Source organism: Equus caballus, chromosome 2, assembly GCF_041296265.1.
Source record: "Equus caballus isolate H_3958 breed thoroughbred chromosome 2, TB-T2T, whole genome shotgun sequence".
In the NCBI taxonomy this organism is placed as follows: domain Eukaryota; kingdom Metazoa; phylum Chordata; class Mammalia; order Perissodactyla; family Equidae; genus Equus; species Equus caballus.
Window position 1 is genome coordinate 87,123,916 of NC_091685.1, and position 22,169 is coordinate 87,146,084.

Consider the following 22,169-nt stretch of genomic DNA (forward strand, 5'->3'; position numbering starts at 1 on the left):
CTTTATACAGAGTCCAACTTTATTTTATATGGGCTATCTGAACTTTTGATTTATTTGAAAACTTTAGTGATGAATATCTATATTAGAGCTTTAAATTTGATCATTTATCCTTTGTTAAATTACCAGAACCATAGTAATAGGTAATGCTGTGACTTCATCATTGTTGTCTCAGAATACGATGTGAATCTTGCATTCCAAGCAGTGGTCTCTCTAGAAGATTTAGATAAAGTAGGTATAGTCCATCCTCATAAAGTTCGTGCACTCCGCTTTGGCGGCCCAGGGTTTCACCAGTTCAGATCCTGGGTGCAGACCTAGCACACTCATCAAGCCATGCTGAGTTGGCGTCCCACATAGCACAACTAGAAGGACCTACAACAAAAATATACAACTGTCTACTGGGGGCGCTTTGGGGAAGAAGCAGAAGCAGAAGAAGAAAGATTGACAACAGATGTTAGCTCAGGTGCCAATCTTTAAAAAGAAAAAAAAGAGTTTAGAATTAGAATTTAAAAGCAAAAATGTGCATTCTTTTGTTAATACTTCATTTATTAACTTTTCCTATATGGCGGTTTTAAGTTTTAGATTATGGGTATTTAATTTTTTTTGTTTATGTGGGACTTATATTTTTAAAAATCTTTTCCCCCCTTAAAAGTATTTAGTAGTTTATTCTAATTTGTTATTAATTATTGGATAAATACTTATGTTAGGTCATTCGCTTATTTAATAGATTGTTAGAAAACTGATTTCCTAAAAATATTGGTTTTTGCTTAAATTTAAATTTATGAATACTGAGGAAAATGAAGTTTTTTCTCCTTAGTTTCTATATGTTTATTCCCATTTTCCATTCTCAAAATGGATCAGAGAAATCCAATATAATATATACAGGACTTGGAAAAACTTTTATAAGTCTATCAATTAGGTATTTTCAGCTTCTTCAGATATTCTGGAGTTCCTGTAATCTGACTGTTAGCTCTGTCATTGTGTATTTTATATTGGCTATACCTTAAATCTGATTCATCTGCTTGGATTTACCATTTTTGACCAGGACTATCTATAAGAATTTGTATTATTTTGGAAGCTATTTACATGCCATGCTCTAAATATGAGTCAACTAACTTTATTAGTTTAAATTAAGACACTTTCTTCTCTGTTCCTCCAGTATAACACTAAAGTTACGCAATGATAGTGATTTCAATCTTTGGTATTTCAATATTTGGTTACCAATTCATAACTGGTAACAGAAGTATTCAGTGATGACCTGTACTGGTACTATTTTAGAAATACTAGTCATAAACTTTCTATTTGTTGGTAGTCTGGCTGCTTACCGACAGTCTCTTCCCTTCTTTACACACATTCTTTATGATTCATTTTATGACCTTTGTTCTCTCATCTTTTCACTTTGTAAGTTGCTCTTAATATGTCACTTAACCTGTTTCAATCTTGTAAAAATATGCCTATTAGGTTGGACACACAGAGAACAATTGGGGGCCTGTGTTATCCCAGTCAGTGTCCCTGATTTCATGCTGGTCTATGCGTAAACATCCAAGTGAAAAATGTCCTTATTAATTGTTAGGAGAGCTAGACTTTAGATACAGTTACTAAAGCAACATTTTGATTGTCTTTTTGAAGAAAATCTATGAATAGCAGATTTACCTTTGTATATGTTGGGATACCATATATATATTCGTTTGTGTAGGTCAGTGTTTTTCAACATGTTATTTTTAACCTGTTTTCCTGTGATGTTTTCATAGTTTATCTTTGACAAATACTAGCTAGTAAGATTTTGATGTTAATCTTTTCATTACCTTTATTTTCTATAGTTTATCTTCTGAAAACATGATGTATTTAATGTGTTTTTTCTAAGGAACCCTACTTTCTACTTCAAATAGAAATTTTGTGTTGCGCTTGCCTGGGTGGTAAACAAGAACCACTTTTAAAAGTCACATTTAATATATATCACATCATGGTTTATTGATGACGTTTGATCATCAAAATCTTCTGCACCAAGGAAAGTTCTCTTCCTCTCTCCCTGGAGGACTATTTCATACCTCTATCTTCAAATTTCTAACACCTCCTCTCCCAAGATCACTCTCAGCTTTCTTCTTCCCAAGATCACCTTACGTCCTACTTTACAAAGAAAAGCAAAAAAAAATTGAAGGAAGTACTGAGTAGGGAACTTCCAAAGACTCCCACTACTATAAAAACCTACCTACTTTCAACTGTTTGCACATTGAGTAATGTGATAAGTAAATTTAAAGTACCTATAATACCACCCTGCTTTTTCATCTATTATCATAAGTGAAATATCTATTTTCCTAATGAAAGCCAGTTCTTTCACTTTTGTGCTCTTTCTCATCATTTTTTTTTAATTACCTAAGGACGTCACTTCACAATTTCATCTTTCTCGATTGCACTGTCAACTTTTTGTTTAATGCTGGATCATTCTTGTCAGTGTACAGATATGCTGCTAGTTCTCCAGTCTTAAAGAATCAAAAATCTTCTCTTGACACTGTTTTTCCTACCAATTACCCCTTCCTTCCTTTTGTTCCCTTTTGCAGCAAACTCCTAACTTGTCCATACTCACCATCTCTATTCTCTTTTCGCAGTCTCTTAAATCTACTGTGTTCAGACTTCAACTAACAAAAAGTGCTCCTATTACTAGTGACTTCCATGTTGCTGAATCTAGCCGTCATTTCTTTGTTTCATCCTCCTTGGTGTATCAGCAACAGTCATTCTTTACTTTCTCCTCTTGGATATGGTTTCTTTACTTGACTTCAAGGATACCACCCATTCCTAGCTTTCCTTAGTCATCTTTGCTGGTTACTCCTCTTCTTTAGGAATGTTGGAGTGCCTCAGGGCTCAATCTTTGGAGCTCTTCTCTTTTTACACTTACACTTCTAGTGTAATTAGAATTAAAAAATTTTTCCCCTACCCTACAGCTTATTTCTTAGAAAGTATAGGTTATAGAAAAGAAAATGAAATATTGCTATTTTAAAACTATCTTTCAGACTTTCTTGATCTCATTACAAAGCTTGCAATGAAGACTATGGACCTTTGGGAGAACGACCATCTAGTGGCAAGAGTTGGAAAAATAGATAAGACTGCTTTAATGTAGTTACTCTTGGGGCATGACAGAAAATGAATATTGTATTTCTTATATCTCATAAATCTTAAATATTTTTTAAAAGGAATTTTATATGAACTTGTGTAATACGTTGGCATTATTTTATGTAACTTCGAACATGTCCTATATATTTGCAAAGGATGAAATTTAAGAAGGAACATTATGAAGATTCTACATCAGATCAATTTTAAGAGCCTATGTTCAAAAACGTGAAAGTAAACACACTTGATATATAAAATTTGAGAAATATGGTAAAAAATAAATTTAAAGCACATATAATACCACTACCTAAATGCAATTTATATGAAATATTGTCTTCTAGTCTTTATGCAGTTGTGATCATATAATTTCCTGCGTTTTGCCCTTAGCGTAATATAATATCAACATCTATGTTTTCACAATATTTTTATGAACATCATATTTAGGGATTGCAGTATATATATCCCATCTCAGGGATTCGTTTGTCTTGAACATTTGGATTTTGATTATTTTTATTTACATTCATTTTTGCTTCTGTGGATAAGGCTGCAGTGAGCATCCTCTGCATAATTTCTTTTTCTATTTTAGGGTTACTTCCTTAGGATAGATTGCCAGAAGTGGAGTTACTGGGTCAGAGGGTATGAACTTATGAACTTTTTTCCTTCTAAAAAAATTTTTTTCTTATTTGGTGTTTATTTGATTTATATTCATTGTGAAAAATGAAAATCATAATGACTTGGTATCTGTCAGAAAACTGTCTAAAGGCAAGGTTCTCTGATCAGAGAAGTTTGAGAAATTCCTAAGGTAAAAAAGCCTTTTTATCTTGGTTTACTTCAGCATTTCCTGAACTTAACTGAGCATTGAATAATTTTTTTGTGATATACTTCTTAACATATTGTGAAAGTTCTACAAAGGATGTAGTTTACAAACTACTGATGTAAAATTTAAAATTGTCTTATTGGTTAAATTATGTTTTATTAATCAGAGCAACTAAATTAAACTATAAAGCTTCATTCTGAAATTATTTTTGCAAAGGATATTTTTTAAACAGATAAAACTGTTTACTGTATGATTTTTGTGTATGTCTTTATAAAGTCTCATAACTTTTCTAATTTAAACTTTCTATATTGATTCCTAAAGAACTATCTTAGTGCCTCAATGGCATCAAATACTTTTTACAATCTTTAATGAAATTTAGATTATAGACATACTACATAAAAGTAGAAGATAATATAGATTGTACAAACCTTTTTTTTCCACTCCATTTTTCCCTACAGAATGTGAAAACCTTTGCATCTTCTGATAGTCTAGCCAAGGTCCAAGAAGTAGCAAGCTGGCTTTTGGAAATGAATCAGGAACTGCTCTCTGTGGGCAGCAAAAGACGACGAACTGGAGGCTCTCTGAGAGGTAACCCTTCCTCAAGCCAGGCAGATGAGGAACAGATGAATCGTGTGGTAGAGGAGGAACAGCAGCAGCAGCAGCACCAGCTAAGACAACAAGAGGAGGAGGAGCACACTGCAAGGAATGGTGAAGTTGTTGGAGCAGAACCTAGACCTGGAAACCAAAATGATTCCCAGCAAGGACAATTGGAAGAAAACAATAATCGGTTTATTTCGGTAGATGAGGACTCCTCGGGAAACCAAGAAGAACAAGAGGACGATGAAGAACATGCTGGTGAACAAGATGAGGAGGATGAAGAGGAAGAGGAAATGGACCAGGAGAGTGATGATTTTGATCAGTCTGATGACAGTAGCAGGGAAGATGAACATACACATAGTAACAGTGTCACAAACTCTAGTAGTATCGTGGACCTGCCTATTCACCAACTCTCCTCCCCATTCTATACAAAGACAACAAAAGTGAGTATATTTAGTCTGCTGTTCCACCTGAGAAATTTTACATGTCCATATTAATTGTAATGAAACTTTCTTCACAGTCTTTGTATTACTGCACAATTAATCTTCAGATGTATAATAATAAAAAGAACTAATTTTTGTTTTACAGAAGCTATTAGAAAGTATTAGGAATAGAAATATTGATAATGGGACAGTGTTGTTAGAAATGGAGGGAAGGTAAATTGATCCTATTACTATGAAAAATCATTAATATCAAATTTTGTTAGAAATTGTATGACAGGGACAGGGGTAAGTAGGTTGTATGCAGTGGAGAGGGTTGGGATGAAATATAATTTGTGTAAATCAAGTATTGAAGAATCTTTTCTTATTTACAAAATGCAGCTGGTAGGGTGGGCTGTATATTCACAGGTGTTATTCCAAGGCACAAGTTATTGGAAGTTACTTCAAATTAGTTTTCTTATGATGATTAAAATTTATCTTTTGTAAACAGTTTTCTCTTCATTATGTAATTAAACAAGATGAAATTACAGGCTGAATATTAATATTTGGTTGTTGGAGAAATCTGAGTAGGTCCTTTTAGAAGTTCAAGTACTAGACACTGGCATATTTAAGATAATTAAACTTTTTTTTATATTATAAAACAACAAGAATGCATGGTGCTATCTTCACTGCTTCCTTTCCTTTAGTTATTTTGTTAAAATTAAGACATTCAGGAACACCAGAAGAATTGGTTTTTCTTTCTGACTTCATTTTAGTGGAACACTCCATTTATTTCTCAAAGGGATTTGAATATTTGCTATAGGGTAACCAGACCATTTTGGTTGATTTTTGACTGTGAGAGGTAGGAGATGATGTGAAGGTGCACTTAGATTCCCAACTTTCTGTCTGATTTCTGCCACTACTTCCCTTGCCTGCAGTTTTCCTTTCCCTGCCCATTCCTGGAGACAGCTGTGTTGTATCTGCCTCCTTATCTCATTTAACTAGTGGTAGCCCGTGGAGTTAGCCATAGACATGTTTTAAAAGGTAGACAGTTAGAGGAATCTTATCAACTCAGGGACTTGGTGATTAATCTAGTGCCAAGAAAACCAGTTCTATTGGATACAGTCCTTTAAGGCTGTTCCAGAGATTAAGGACTGGAATATTGCAGCCAGTCATACTGTCACTGCGTCCCAGTTGTTATCTTTGCTACTGGATAGGCAGGGAGGTGCCGAAGTGTAAAGTCTGTCTGAGATGGAAGGAAGAAGTGATTGGGCAGCTGCAGTAAATTTGTAATTGCCAGTGCTTGTTCTTTGGGGTGGTATGTGGGCCTCTTTTCTCAAAACATTCCTGGATATTATATCACTTAAAATTGTGGTCCTGGCAACGGGTGGGGATTGTGGAGAGAAAGAAGACGCATTATTTCTCTCACTACCCAATCTTTCTATTATATTCTCTTTTCCCCTTATCAATTTATAGTCAAAATGAAATTATATATTTTCCGGGTTTTGCTTCAAAATAATACTGGAGGGAATAACAGGAAGGAGGGTATAAATTGACCATGAGTTGCTAATTGTTGAAGCTGGGTTACAGGGACATGGAGGTTCATGGGTATTATTCTGTGTAGTTTTTTAAGTATGTTTAAAGTTTTCCGTAATAAAATTTTTTTTTTAAGTCGTAGAGAATAGGAACACACACACACACCCTCCACAAAATCATAACCAGAGTTGGAAATAAGAGTTTTCTTTACATACTTTGATCTTGCTGACTAGCTACTAAGTCAAGTAAGTACTGCTTCTCCTCTACATTGAATTTTATTTTCTCTGTATTTTGGTGCTGTTGAAAATATAGGAAATTCAATAAGACGTTATGTACTTTTCACTGGAGTTAGAATTTATTTTAATTAATATTTCAGGCAGTGTTGCTATCACATGGTCTATTTAAAGGGGAGAGAAAGTAAAAAGAATTATACTCTGAATGAGGTATGTAACAGAACTTCAATTTTTTTTCCTTCAGGCTTCTCCGCTCGTAGATCTTTATGTTTGCATGCTTTCTGGCTCTTTGTTTATCATTAGAAAATTAGATAAAAATCATGAATATCCAGGTAGAGTAGACTTATGAGTTTAATGATTCTTTGGAAAATAAGATTTTAACTTGAGTAAAAGCTTACTTATTTTACAGACATTAAAATAAATAATGTCTGTAGTAGTTTATCCTCTTACTTCTATTTATTATTTTTTAAATTTTACAGTGAATCATTGACTTAGTCCATAAACAATATACAAACAGATTTAACATCATCACCTTTAACCTAACTTGACCTGGAATGAAATATCATATACACTTGGTTTAATACTTGAATTATCCTTACCATTTTTGCTTCAGCTTGTGAAACTGAAACTCTTTCTAAAGCATGTTTATCCCTAATTCCCCTAGCCTGTCTGCAAGTTTAGATTTTGTTTAGTTGATCTGATCTGAGAAGGAACTGGCTTCAAGTAGTGGTTTTCATCCATTTTACCATCCCCATTTCAAGGTGTTGAAGCAGAGCTTTGAATCTCAGCCAATGGCTCTAACACCAACCGCTGCAGCCCTGCTCCGTTGGTAAGGCTTAGACCTTTTTTAGTGCAATTCACCCAGGTTCTAGCCCTCATCTCTTGAGCTCTCACTCTCAAGGTTGCTATATCAAGAGGCAGTTTGTATCTCTCCACTTTTTTCTGAGAGTTCAGTGGAGGAATGGGAGTCTAGTATTTAATTGGATTATTTTCAGAAAGAAGTTTAATCAAAACTGAGTCTTGCTGAACAACACAGAGCTGTCAAGGAGTTCAACCACATTTTAAATTAAAAACAAGGAAGCCAGCTAGACAAAACATATCTTTTTCCAAAAGGAGCAGTCATCATAATGTTCTGTAGGAAACCTTCCAGTACACAGATTTGACAGGTGCTTTATCTTTCCTTTCTCTTCAAGGTGAAACTGTAAATACAACTTTTAGATATATCTTATATAGTTATATAGTTACCTCCTTAAAAACAAAGTATGCTGAATTTAAGCCAGCTTCCCTAATGACTCCTGAGTCATGAATACAAATTATACTGTACCTGCAGGGTCACAGGAGTAGACTGAGGACTAACAACACAGGTATACATGTGTATATGCGTTTATGCGTGTATGTGTATATATGGATGCAGGTGTACACACTTTTGATAGATTGCTTATTTTGAGGTCATTTGCCTTCATAAATATGGCAAGAATAATATAAAACTATTTAATTGCCAAGGCAGCATTGCCCTTCTCCAAAGTAGATTTCAATCTGAAATTGGCCTGTTTTCTTTTGTCCATTCCTGAAACTCTTCTTCAGGATCATTCCCAGAAAACTTCATTTTTCAACAGCATTTTAAAAATGTCACCTATTACTGTGTTGCTGAAAAAGAAAATGTCAGTCACCCATGTGTATAAATCTCTTAAATATGGTAAATAGGCAAAAGCCCTCACTATTTGAAATACTTTATTTTGGAGCAGCTTTAAATTCTTGATCAGTGTAAACATAAAACACTTCTATAGACATTACCCTAGGCCACGGTTTCTTTCAAGTCATTTTAAATTTTGACTTTTGAGAAGAGCAGAGGTATAATAATCATTTTTAAAATCCCATTTTTTAATGTTAATATGGGATTAGCCTTCTATAGTTTTACTCAGCCTACCTTTCAAATGTTATTTTTTGGCACTTTCCTAAACACACTCTGTGGACAGGCTTATTTATTTGTCATTCCTGAACATGCTGTATATGCAAATATGATATTAATGAGAAAAACTATTTTTGGTCCTTCTTTGCATTCGTTTTTTCTTTGAAAACTATCAAAATCCTTAGGACAGTCTTTTTTTCCCCTCCTGGTAACCAAAGATTTGTTCTTAGGGGAGCAAATGGCAATAATATACATTAGAAATTCCGGATTGTTCTAATGTTAGCAGTCAAGGGTTTTGGCAGTCAAGAATTGGTGTTTATTAACCCCATACTGTTTGCAAGTTCCTATGACAGTAAGTAAGCTGAGGTTGCAGAGAGGCCAAATGATTCACCCAAAAATCACACTGTAAGTGACAAGAAATTTTAATCTATATATCTGCCTAATTTCAAAAAACCCCTTTTCTTTCCATGTGCTGTGCTGCCCCCTATGGTAGAATTTGGCAAACACTGCTAAACAAGATTTCTGCAGAACCACAAGTCTGTTTAGGTTCCGGACTGTGGAGTGTGTTGGCTTTCTAATACCATGTCACATTTGAAATCGTCAGAGAGCTGTACCCTTTAGAAAGTACAGAGAGCTCAGTTAAATGCTTTTCTTTGTTGGTATTTAACAAATATTATTGAAGATATGAGGACTTGAGGCTAAAGTTGTAACAGGAAGAAATGACAGTGAAATTTGAGACTGGATAACAGATATTGCTCTCTCTAGAGTCCATCAAACGTGCTTCTTAACCGGGGGCTTTATGTTGGCTATTTCTGTAAATTTGTCTAGTCTGCCTGCAACTTCTAAAGTCATCTTGCTTTCCCAGATAAGAATGCTCATCTCTTCAGTTTTAACTCCTTCTGTCAACAGCCTTATCATATTAAAAAAAAAAATCATGTTTTCTGAAGAGAACATGTAAAGACTCCTTTTACATGTTTTGTGCAGAGTATCAGCTCATTTTCTACTAAAATGAAAAGCAAATGAGATTACCATTAGGCCAGATCTCATGTCCTCTTGATCTTTTCGTGAAGAGAACCATGTTTGAGCACTAATTTCTGTTTCTTCCTTGTCTATTGTAGTGCCTTCCATCTGTTCCCACATAACTTCATTCATTACCTCAAATTAGTATATTTTTTCCCATCCTGACTGTTAGATTTTTTACCCTAATAACCAAACCAGTTTTTTAAACTCATTTTTGCTTCAGAGAAGAAGTAAATATTCATTAAACATATGTGTATATTTTTTCAAAGAAGCAACGTATCTACTGTCTAGGGGCCTAAGACTTTTTCTTGTCTCTAGGTTCTCAGCAGTGGAGGAATTAGGCACAAGGATCACTAGGCAGTTAGGGGATCACAAGAACAGTTTTGTTTCTAGTCACCATCTTCTAATCACTCCCTGAACCAGAGCTGCTGCAAAACTTTGTAGGACAATGTGGCTAACATCTGAAACCTAATAGGGACCTAAATTCTCCTCTGTTGTAGGTATAGTTCTAGAGAGTGATAGCTGCTTCAGAAAGTCCTTGGCCTTGTCTCCTTGTAAGACAAAGAAATTAAGTTCAAATTCTGTTAGGTGTAGGCATGTCCAGAGAGCAGAAAGTGCTATATAAGGCAGTCATCTTGAATAACATCTGCTAGTAAACATAGTCCAGTGAATAGCCATGTCTCCTACCTTTGTGAAGGAGGAAGAGCTGGAAACATTCACTCGGTCCAGTTTAACCCAATTTTAAATGTGTGGGGAGGAGAGTGGAAGTGGGGGAAAGAGGGCACACTGGAGGACATGCGTTTTCTCCTGATGTAGTAGAGTGATAAGAGCTTTTTAGATTTAAGCTTGAATTCTGATTTTGCCTCTTATTATATGAGCATAAGTATGTAATCGGTCATTATAAGACCATAAATATGTATGTATGTAATTATATGACCATAAATATGTGTAACTTTAATTTCTTGAACCCATTATTGATTCTCTGCGTTGTGCAGTTCATTTGATATTACCTTCTGACCTTTTTGTAAGTTTGTCTTGAGTTAACTTTTAATTCTTTTATTTTGTTTTAGAAATTTGATATATTTGTCTCTAGTGCCGATTCAGGTTGAGAGTTGCAGATTCACAAATTGTTAATGTGAACAATTCTCATTTCACCTCTTAAGAGTGAACTATAGATTCCAAGCTAGACTATAAATTATAAATAGGCATGCCATTTAAGTTTAGTTTAAAACTCAAATATTCAATATAAAGATAGTTACGTTGAAGAATGTTGTAATACAATTAGCAGTACCAGAGTAAGACTCCCCTGAGGTGGTGTTAAGATCCCAATTTGGGAACCTTGTTGCTGGGATGCAGAAATCAATTGAAGGCAACTCATATAGCCATTAAAAATCATATTTTTAAAGAAAATTTAATAACAGAAAAATGCTTACAAATAGAATGTTTACTAAAAATGTAGGACTTAAAAATATGTAAAGAATGTGATCCTAATGGTGAAACAAACATCCATTATATACACACATGGAAAAAGATCTTAAAGAAGTAAGCCAAATGTTAGGAATTACCTCTGAATGTGGTTGAATTCTTCTGTTTTTTCTTATGTGCTTTTCAGAATTTCCCAAGCTTGCTACAAGAAGCATATATTACTATTATTTATTAGGAAAAAACCTGTATCTTCTAGAAACCAGTTCTTATTCTACTTAGTCTTTTTGATAACTTCCATAATATATGAGTTGCTTAGAGTAGCCTTGACAGCACTTTTGGCTCTCCATGAAACATGAATATCTTTCACTTTAAAATCTTTCTGTGAGCAATTTGAGAGTCTGTCTTTTAAAACATAGTTCTCAAGTGCTTTACCAGAAGTCGCCAGTGCTTTCCCTCCCCTCCCCTATTCTTAACCTCCCATTTCTTCAGACTAATAATTAATATATTTAAACTGCTGAGCTTTTCTGTCCTAATTTTAAGTCTCCTGAGATAGAATCCAAATTGGAGGGAACCTTTGAAATCACCAAGTCCAAACATATGCCTAGTGGCTTTATCAGTAGACTTGGGTTTGAAAATGAGTTCATCACTAGGGAATACTACAGTGTGGAGTAACATTATATTTTTAGACAGATCTTTATGTTGACATCTGTTGTTCTTCTTTGGTCCTTTTTTTTCCATCTAGAGCAGTGACAGCCTTTCTTATAGGAGAAGACTGCTGTCATATTCGTCCATAATCTTTTCTCCAGACTGAAAGTCTCCATCGTGTTTTCCAAGATCATGATTTTGGTTGCTCTTCTCTGGACAAATTGCTCTTCAAGTGCTGTGTCCTGTAGTCAGCGTGATGCTGCTGAGGTGCAGTAGGCCAGACCATCACCTGTTCTTATTCTGAACCTCATCAGTGTAATGGGAAATAGCACTGATAACAGTGATGATAAACCACTTATTGAGCACTGTTTACTATGTGCTAGGATGTTATACTGAATGCATATATAATCTCGTTTAATGTTAACAGTCCTATTATATAGGTTCTCATTTTTATCCCCATATCAGAGATGAGAAACAAGTGGAGAGAGGTTAAGTAATTCATCAATGACCAGTCAGCCAGTAAGTAGTGGAGCTAGGATTTGAACCCAGATCTTATTCTGGATACAGGCTGCACATTTGTTAAAAATTGAAAATTCAGTGAAACAGTATTAGTAATTGTGAGAGGAGGTGGGATGTGGAATAACCCCTAAAGCCAACACCCAAACATCTGTTTTCATCCCTCCCCAAAGAGGCCCCAACTTAATCTCTGCTCCCATGGTATATTTATTATGACTCGCATCACGTTGTATTAAAATTGTTTTTCTGCCTCTCTCCTATTCAAGCCTTTGATTTATCTTGCCTAATAGTTTTATCATGTATAAGGCACCGCAGTACGTAATAATTTGTCAGTAACTAATTAGTGAATAAATTTTTACGTATTGCTTCTTGGTCTTTGACCACATGGATACATATTTTGCATAACCAGTGTCAGTGTCTGTACTGTTTTGCATTCCTGCTTGTTGCAACCTCCATGTACATATTTTTATTTAGGCAAGAATTTTCAACTCCTTTGGGTAAATACCAATGACTGTGATTGCTGGATTGTATGGTTTAAGAGTATGTTTAATTTTGTAAGAAACTGCCAAACTGTCTTTCCAGATTGGCAGTAGCGTTTTGCCTTCCCACCAGCAATTAATGAGTGTTCCTGTTGCCAGCATTTGTTGTTTGTGTTTTGGATTTTGGCCATTCTAATAGGTGTGTAGTAGTAACTCATTGTTTTAATTTGAAACATGACATATTATGTTAAACATCTTTTCATGTGCTTACTTTCCATCTGTGTATCCTTTTTGATGAGGTTCAGATCTTTTGCCTGTTTTTAATCAGGTTATTCATTTTTTTATTGTTGAGTTTTAAGAATTCTTTGTATATTTTGAATAACAGGCCTCTATCATATTGTCTACTGCAAATATTTTCCTCCAGTCAGTGGCTTGTCTTCTCATTCTCTTGACATTGTCTTTCACAGAGCAGAAGTTTTAAATTTTAATGAATTCCAGGTTATCAATTATTTCTTCCATAGGTTGTACCTTTGGTGTTGTATCTAAAAAGTCATCACTATACCCAAGGTCATCTAGGTTTTATTCTATGTTATTTTCTAGGAGTTTTATAGTTTTGCGTTTTACATTTAGGTCTATGATCCATTTTGAGTTAGTTTTTGCATGTGCATATTCAGTTTTTCCAGCACCATTTATTGAATAGATTGTCTTGCCCCATTATATCGCTTTTGCTCCTTTGTCAAAAATCAGTTGACTATATTTGTGTAGATCTATTTCTGGATTCTCTGTTTTGTCCCTTTTTTTTTTTTGGTATCGACAACATCTTTCCCTAGGGTGACCTATGGAAGTCATTGTTGGATAGCTTTTCTCTGTTGAATCACAACCCTGGTATATAGATTGGGCAGGTAATGTTTGGGAGAATTGTGTGCTGAAAAAAACAAAGAGATAACAAGGCCTGTCTATCTGCTCTCTCATTTACTAGGCACAGTCTTTGGGCTCATCCATTAATCTCCTTGAGCCTCAGTTTCTTCAACATTAGACAGGAATAGGATACCTGTCCTTATTGCAAAGGGTTGTATGGAGTTTAAAGGAGGTGATGAATGTGAAAATGGTTTGCAAGTTTTGAAAAGCTGTGCCAGCATATGATGTGATCATTTAAAAAAAATTTTATTGAGGTCACATTGGTTTATAACATTATATAAATTTCAGGTGTACATCCTTATATTTTGACTTCTATACAGACTGTGTTGTGTTCACCACCAGAAGTCTAGTTGCCGTCTGTCTCCATACACATGAGCCCCTTTACCCTTTTCAGCCTCGTCCACCCCCTCTCCCTCTGGTAACCACCAATCTGTTCTCTGTATCTGTGTGTGTGTTTTTTTTTGTTTCTCTTCTGATGTGATCATTTTTATTGCTCTCATTATCTCCATGTTAAGTTACATGATCATAAGCAAGGCAAGGATTTACCCAGTGATGTCTTTTGTGTAATTTTTCTTATTCATTTACTTACCAGATTTCTTCTTCTCTGGTTGAGATATGTGTCTTTTCCCTTCTGATCACTGAGGGATTCTTTCTGACATGATAAGAGGTGAACCAAGTGAGGATGAGCTCATTATTGCAAGTTTCAGGGCCTGCTTACTGTGGAGCAGTGTTTGTGCATTGTCAAGAAAACAAGTTTGGAAAGGAAAATGAGGAAATTTTCTTCCTTTGGTCTGTTTGTTTATTTTTCACCAACACCGCATATTTACATATTGCTTGCTGGTCTTTGACCACATGGATACATATTTTGCATAACCAGTGTCAGTGTATATACTATTTTGCATTCCTGCTTGTTGCAACCTTCATGTACATATTTTTATTTAGGCAAGAATTTTCAACTCCTTTGGGTTGATTACTGTAGCTTTATAGTAAGTCTTCAAGTTAGGTGGTGTCAGTCCTCTGAATTTGTTCTTCTCCTTCAGTATTAAATTGGTTATTCTGGGTCTTTTGCCTCTCTATATAAACTTTAGAATCAGCTTGTCAATATCCACAAAATAAGTTACTGGGATTTTGATTGGGATTGTATGGAATCTACAGATCAGGTTGGGAAGAACCGACATCTTGGCAGTATTGAGTCTTCCTATCCCAGAGTGTGGATTCTCTCTCCAGTTACTTCTTCTTTGATATCTTTCGTCAGAGTTTTGTAGTTTTCCTCATGTAGATCTTGTACATATCTCGTTAGATTTATACCCAAGTATTTCATTTTTGGGGTGCTAGTGTAAATGGTAATATGTTTTTAATTTCAAATTCACCTGTTCATTGCTGGTGTATAGGAAAGTGATTGACTTTTGTCTATTAACTCTGTGTCCTGCATCCTTGCTATAATCACATATTAGTTCTGGGAGGTTTTTTTTTTTTTTGATTTTTTCTAATTTTCTGTATAGATCATCATGACATATGTGAATAAAGACAGTTTTATTTCTTCCTTCCTAATCTTCACTCCCTTTATTTCCTTTTTTTGTCATACTGAATTAGCTAGAACTTCCAGTACAATACTGAAAAACAGAAGTGAGAGAGGGCATCGTGCCTTGCTCCTGATCTTATGGGAAAGTTTCTTACCATTAAGTGTGATATTAACTATAGGCTCTCTATAGATGTTCTTTATCAAGTTGAGGAAGTTTCCCTCAATTCCTAATTTAGTGAGAGCCTATCTTTTATTCTTTTAAACATAATTGCTATATGTCTAACATATACAGAATTCAAAAATCGTCTTATTTCCTTTGACTTGTTTCTACCCTACTCTTTACCTCAGCAACAGGGGTTTATTTGATATTTCTGAGCATAGAGGAATTCAGGCTACTCTGAAACCTTTGCTTAAGCTTTTTCCTCATCTTTTAAATGTTCTCACCCTATAGCCTCTTGGAAATTTCTGTTGTTTTTAAGATCTGTTTCAGATCTCACCTGCTTTAAGAATATTTCACAGAACTCTGAGCAAATTCTATGTCTCCATTAGCTCTTTGTTTTTAACTTATATTGTGATAGTTGTAGTCAGCTTTGTTTTTTGAAATTTATGTATATTTAGATTGTTGACAAACCTGATTCTCTGAGATTCTACTATGTCTTACAAGACTGTATTTTGCAAATAATGCTTAAAAAATTGAATTGAAGTTTCACAAAACAAAATTTTTTTTGTATTTTCACAAACATGGTCCTGTTTAATCCTGTTCCAGTTAATGTGAATGTCTAGTTTTTTGTTTTTTTTTTTTTTTGAGGAAGATTAGCCCTGAGCTAACTACTGCCAGTCCTCCTCTTTTTTACTGAGGAAGCCTGGCCCTGAGCTAACATCCGTGCCCATCTTCCTCTACTTTATATATGGGACGCCTACCAGAGCATGGCGTGCCAAGTGGTGCCATGTCCGCACCCGGGTTCCGAACCGGCGAACCCTGGGCTGCTGAGAAGCAGAACGTGTGAACTTAACCGCTGCGCTACCGGGCTGGCCCCTCTACAGGTTTTTGAACCTCAATACAAGACTTTAAATATGTCGCTATTAGATTTTCTATTTTATTTGCTATTGTCCCTCCATCCTCACTCAGTTTTCGTCTTGGCTCTATCTTTACCAAGTTCCTCCTAAGATTATTTTGTACCAAAATTCTGTCTTTTGGCATTTTCTTTGTCCCTCCTGGTTTTGTAGTTCTCAATGCATATGTAACAACATCTAAATAATTAAACCACTGATATCTTCAGTGAGGAAATGAAAGCTAGGTTGAGACCTAAAGGATAGGTAGGAATTAGACAGTGTTAGGAGGCTGCAAAGAAATGAAAATAAGGAGTCATAACTTTTTTGAATAGTGGCAGAATTTTTAGGAACAACTATAGAACCTCTCTAGGTGACTACTGAATATATTCCAAATATCTATATGAATTTATATTGGACAAATTTGTTTAATTTTTCTTTGTTTATATCCTGGCTGTTTCTTAATGGTTTGTGATGTTTGTGGTACTTTGGAGAGTCGTTTGCAGAGTTTCCACTCCATAGACAACTTATCTTTCCTCGACATTTGGAGGGTTGATCTTGATGCCAAGCACAGGATCTTCACAAAAAGCTTCCTGTAGTTTCTAAAGTTTTAACTTGGAAGTATTAACTGCTTAAGGTTACAGGAAATGAATGAAAGAGCTGGGAGTATTATTTAGATCTTGCTCATACACCAGTTCACCCCCCAAAACTCTAATATATGAACAAGAAATATGAATTTAAAAATATATTTTAAAAGCCTATAATAAACTTAAGTCCAATTTGAAATTAGTCTTTCACCAACTTTAATTTAGACAGAAATATCAATTTTTAAACCTTTTAATCAGTGATTACAATCTTAAGAATCTTATTAACAAGATTACTTTTTGCTTGTGAGTCTACTTTTTACTTTGACTCCTGTACTGAAATTCAGTCTCATTTTTGACCTTTCTTCTGAGGGACACATTTTCATGTATTTTATTGCTTTGGTTACTATAATGAATCCCTGTTATCTATAAATTATGATAAAGAGGAATAACAAGTAGGATGAATTACAAAAGTAGAACACAGACAACAGAAAATATGGTTAGAGAATTTAGATTAGGTGTGTTTTAAATACCTGATTTGTAGTCATGACACTATTCATTTATTTTTGTTTCTTCTTTGAAGATTGCCTTAAATTCAATACTGTTTAGTTTTAATTGAGAAATACTGTTTCTTTTCTGTTTAGTATTGGGATATTTTTCTGGGAAAAACTTTAAAAACACTTAAGAATTCTTTCAGTGAATACTCTAAATATGCATAGTACTTCAAAAGAAGGCACAAAGAAATAAAGCTACAGAAGATACAGCATATTTAAGTTTTTGTAGAAGTCATACGTGAACATGTTCAGCATACTTAGTAATCAAAGTATTATTTTTCCTTATGAAATGTCATAAAAAAGAATTACTTAAGAATTCATCTGTTTTTTCATTGAACACTAGAGGGCCATATAGTACCTTATTACTATTGCTAGAGCTGCTTTTAATGTATTTGAATGTATTTAGTAAGTGCTGTCTCTCTTCTACTTTGTGTTCTAGTATACTATTTCTTGCTCAGATTTTGAAATTAATATTTGGAGTAGTTACGTGCATTGTCATATAATATGGTGAGATACCTAGGGTTGTCTTTTTTTTTTTTAACCAGCAACTAGCGTATCTTCATTTTGCTATTTTAAAACAACGATAATGACAAAGTAAAGCAAGAGTGAGCCATGGGATAAATGTACACACATGTACAAATTGACTGTGCTTTGAGAATAGAAGTATGCTCTTTGAAAATTTCTCAAGTATCTGTGCATAAATGCATTAAAAACAAAAGTCTTGTCGTTATGAGCTTCCTCAGCATATGAGTGAGGAAAGAATGATCTCTAGGGGGCTCTCTTTCTTGTCCACATTTCCTCTTGTGTTAGTATAGAAGTTAATGTTGCAGGATGTAACCACCTGATCATCCTGAACTGAAGAATATTTGAACAGCTGATTCTTCTTCCTCAATTTCTTTTGGTTGCTTGGGGTGAAGAAATGAGAAATATAATCTACAAGGCCCAAATAAGTAGTGTGAATGAGTGAAGAAAGTCATGATTGAGCCAGTAAGATGGCTCAGGCTCTTATGAACTGTAGGGCAAATGCCTTCCCTAAAAGATGTTAACATTCAATTGAAAAAAAAGGAAAAAGAAAAACATTTTGTAGGTTCCAAAAGAACTGGCTTTGAGCTGCATTTGACCTATGGACTACTTTTGATTTTTAATAGCTTCTGAAGAGGAAGTTCAACATCTTAAGTAGAGCCTCGGTTAAACTTTTATGTCTCCCTTAGATATACTTTAGAGCACTTCTTATTATTAATTTCTCTATTATGTTTCAGGGTGGAAAATAAGGACATTTTGTCTTTAGAAGTGTTTACACTTCTCTTTTTGTGAAGGAAGATTAGGATGAACTCAGGGGAAACACATTGTTTACTCCTAGAGGAGAGCATGAAAGAGGATCGTGTAACACAGTGAAGGGGCAATAATACATTTAAAGACTTAAAAGAACCTCGTCTTTTGGGGCCGGCCCGGTGGCGCAGCGGTTAAGTGCACACATTCCACTTCGGTGGCCTGGGGTTTGCTGGTTCGGATCCCGGTTGCGGACATGGCACCACTTGGCAGGCCATGCTGTGGCAGGCGTCCCACATATAAAGTAGAGGAAGATGGGCATGGATGTTAGCTCAGGGCCAGTCTTCCTCAGCAGAAAGAGGAGGATTGGCAGCAGATGTTAGCTGAGGGCTAATCTTCCTCAAAAAAAAAAGAGCCTCATTTTTTGTTTCTTTTCCTTAGATTTGTTAATTTGAATATCATAAATTGTTTATTCAAATTAGTTACTATAATGAAGTGACAAAACTTTGATCTTTAGTTCTAAATTTTACTAAGTTAGTCCTATTGAATATGGATATACTTCTTTTCAATTTAAAGTCATTGCTATGATGAACAGTATTCTCTAACTGATAAAGTTATGTTTCGTGTGTGTTTGCTGTGTTTTTTTGTATCACTACCATTTTCTGAAAACCACATTTATTGCTGTATTTTGACAGATTAACATGAGCTTAAGTGATTAAACACTGATCTTGAATTCTGATCTTTTTGCTCAGGTAATGAAATTAGCTATTAATAACATAATCTATTTGGTGAATATTTAATGGTCTAGAGTGTAGAACAAGTACAAAAGGAGATCAGTATCTGGATATGTTGAGAAATACCTGAACTGCTCCTTCTTTGAGGAGGAGTTTTTAGATGCTATTGATGGATTGAAGACATTCAAGTATTGTCTTTTTATTTATTTATTTATTTATTTTATTTATTTGTTTTGAGGAAGATTAGTCCCAAGCTAACTGCTGCCAATCCTCCTCTTTCTGCTGAGGAAGACTGGCCCTGAGCTAACATCCATGCCCATCTTCCTCTACTTTATATGTGGGACGCCTGCCACAGCATGGCTTTTGCTAAGCAGTGCCATGTCCGCACCCAGGATCCGAACAGGCGAACCCTGGACCGCTGAGAAGCAGAACGTGCATACTTAACCGCTGCGCCACCGGCCGGCCCCAAGTATTGTCTTTTTAACATGTATCTGGAGAAAACATTAGCTTACTAGTTAAAATTTGGTTCAATTTAGCAACGTTATTGAGCATCAAAAGAATTGCCATTTTTCTTCAGACATGTGCCATAATTTAATACTAGCTTTTATGGGAGTGGAGAGAAGAAGGTGTTGGGCTCGTTACTATGCTAAATGCATGCATCTGCTGCATGGGCATCTTATTTTCAAAAAGGTTAATGGGGAAGGGGCAAGTGCAGAATTGAAGGTAGGTGGTATTTTACAAAGGTAAAAGATCACTCTGATTCACTCAAAAGTCAGAAGGTTTGGGAAAATCAGGTTAGTATGAGTACTAGAGATATTTCTAGAATACCATTCAACTGTACTGTAACTAATTTCCATCAGTGATTCCCTGACTACATTGAAATGATTTTCAACCAGAAAATCTTCTTAACCTTACTTCCCGATATTACAATTTGTAGGAGACACAAACTCAAGAGGCAATAGGGGTCAGAAAGGTAATTTAAATGAATCAAATAGACTAAGTATAAGACCCAGGGAGCCAAAACTTCTCTAAAAGGGTAGCTGTGAGAATTGTGATCTTGATATTGCCATATTTTCCAATTTTGTAAAAGTGACTGAGATTCCAGGTTTTTAGATGATAGTTTCTCAATTTTATATGTGTTGGCATCCAAACTTTTCAGAGGCATTTCTGTGAGCTGGTTTGACCTTTGCGTCATCCATTTTCACCAGACATCATATATAGAAATGTGTGCTATTCATCACTCATTCAAAAATTAAAGTGGTTTGCATCTGTTGGAGGTGTATTAAGAGCATTGAGTTGTTTGGAGTGGAAGTGCAGCATATACATAGCACACTAAGTGCTTTAGTCAGTGACCTAAGGACTTTTTTCTTTATGAATTTAATATACTGGCTTTAGGTGTTGAACTGCCAAATGAATTGGTTGCATTTAAAAGAAATGTGTATCCTAACTTCCACAAGGAATTTGAGATGGCCTGTATGTAGGCGAAACAGATATAATAAATAAACATGATCAAGTGTACTTGAAAATCAAAACCAGGGGAAATACTGGAGTAGACTATGAGGACAAGGCTATGAGAAGAGATAAGGAATGAATTTTGCTGAGTTGGAATGAACTGGTGATACAGGTTGGCCACTCATAAGGGCCTACATAAGTATTCTTCAAAGTGTGACCCCAGACCAGATATATCAAAAACATGTGGAGTACTTATTAAAAATGCAAGTTGCTAAGTTACACTCCAGAACTATTCAAGCAAATCTCTCGAGTTAGGATGTGCACTTTTAGCAAGCTCCCACATGATTCTAATGTAGATTAAAGTTTGGGAAACATTGGCCTGTTAGTTGGTCTCTCTCTGCTTCCTTGTGATAAAATTAAGAGGAGGATGTGCTGAGTCCTCTCAGGAAGTGAAAACATGTCAGTCACACAGACACACACACACAAAACCCCTTTTGCTAATATTATATAAAATGAATTCCCATGTAGGGTTTCATGAGTGATTCAGTAGACCAGGTCCTAAGTAGCGTATTTGTAACAAATGCATCAATGCTTATAAACAGTGGTAAATAGAGAGTGTGATCTCTGAAGTTAGACTGTGGGGTTTTCAAATACTAGCTCTGTCACTTCATGGCACTTTGACCTTGGGCAAACTGTTAACTTCTCTTGTAGAGTTATCTTAAGGATGATAGTACAGTCGTTCTCGGTATAACGACCTTTCGGTCAACAATGGATCACATACACGACGGTAGTCCATGAGATTAGTACCGTATAGCCTAGTTGTGTAGTAGGCTATACATCCAGGTCTGTGTGAGTACACTCTGTGATGTTCGCACGATGATGAAATTGCCTAGTGATGCATTTCTGAGAATGTATTCTTGTTGTTAAGTAATGCATGACTGTAGTATCATCAAAAACGTAGGGTTATTGAAAGGATTCAATGAAATAGTCTGTTTAAAATACTTAGAAAAGTAACTGGCAGATTTGTTGTTACTGCTGTGGAGTCAATTTTGACTCCTAGCCACCCTGTGTACGGCAGAGTGGAATCCTGCCATGCCTTTTTTGTGCCATTCTCTCTTCTTCTGGTGCTAATTCAGACAGTGCTCCACTGTTATTTGTGGGTTTTCATAGCCAATTCTTTGAAAGTGGGTAGCCTTCTTCCTAGTCTGTCTAATCTGGAAGCTCTGCTTAAACCTGTCCACCGTGGTTGACCCTGCTGGTATTTGAAATACTGGTGGCGTACCTTTCAGCATCACAACACCACATGGTGGTATGACAACTGACAAATGGGTGTTGTGTTTCCCTGACTGGGAAGTGAACCCTGGCTGTGGCAGTGAGAACACCAGATC

General features: G+C 35.4%; 1 protein-coding gene across 10 annotated transcripts in view; it reads left to right on the forward strand.

The window, feature by feature from the left end:
• The window catches only part of FBXW7 (F-box and WD repeat domain containing 7), a 220,833-nt gene that overhangs the window by 126,043 nt on the left and 72,621 nt on the right, over positions 1 to 22,169 (forward strand). For 6 of the 10 annotated variants that reach the window (XR_011430113.1, XM_001501304.7, XM_070245821.1 and 3 more), the window contains one exon: positions 4,378 to 4,959. Coding sequence is in view for 9 of the 10 variants with exons in the window: in XM_070245803.1 (XP_070101904.1) it covers positions 4,378 to 4,959 (582 nt within the window). In the remaining variant the exon portion in view is untranslated. 10 annotated transcript variants of the gene reach the window in all.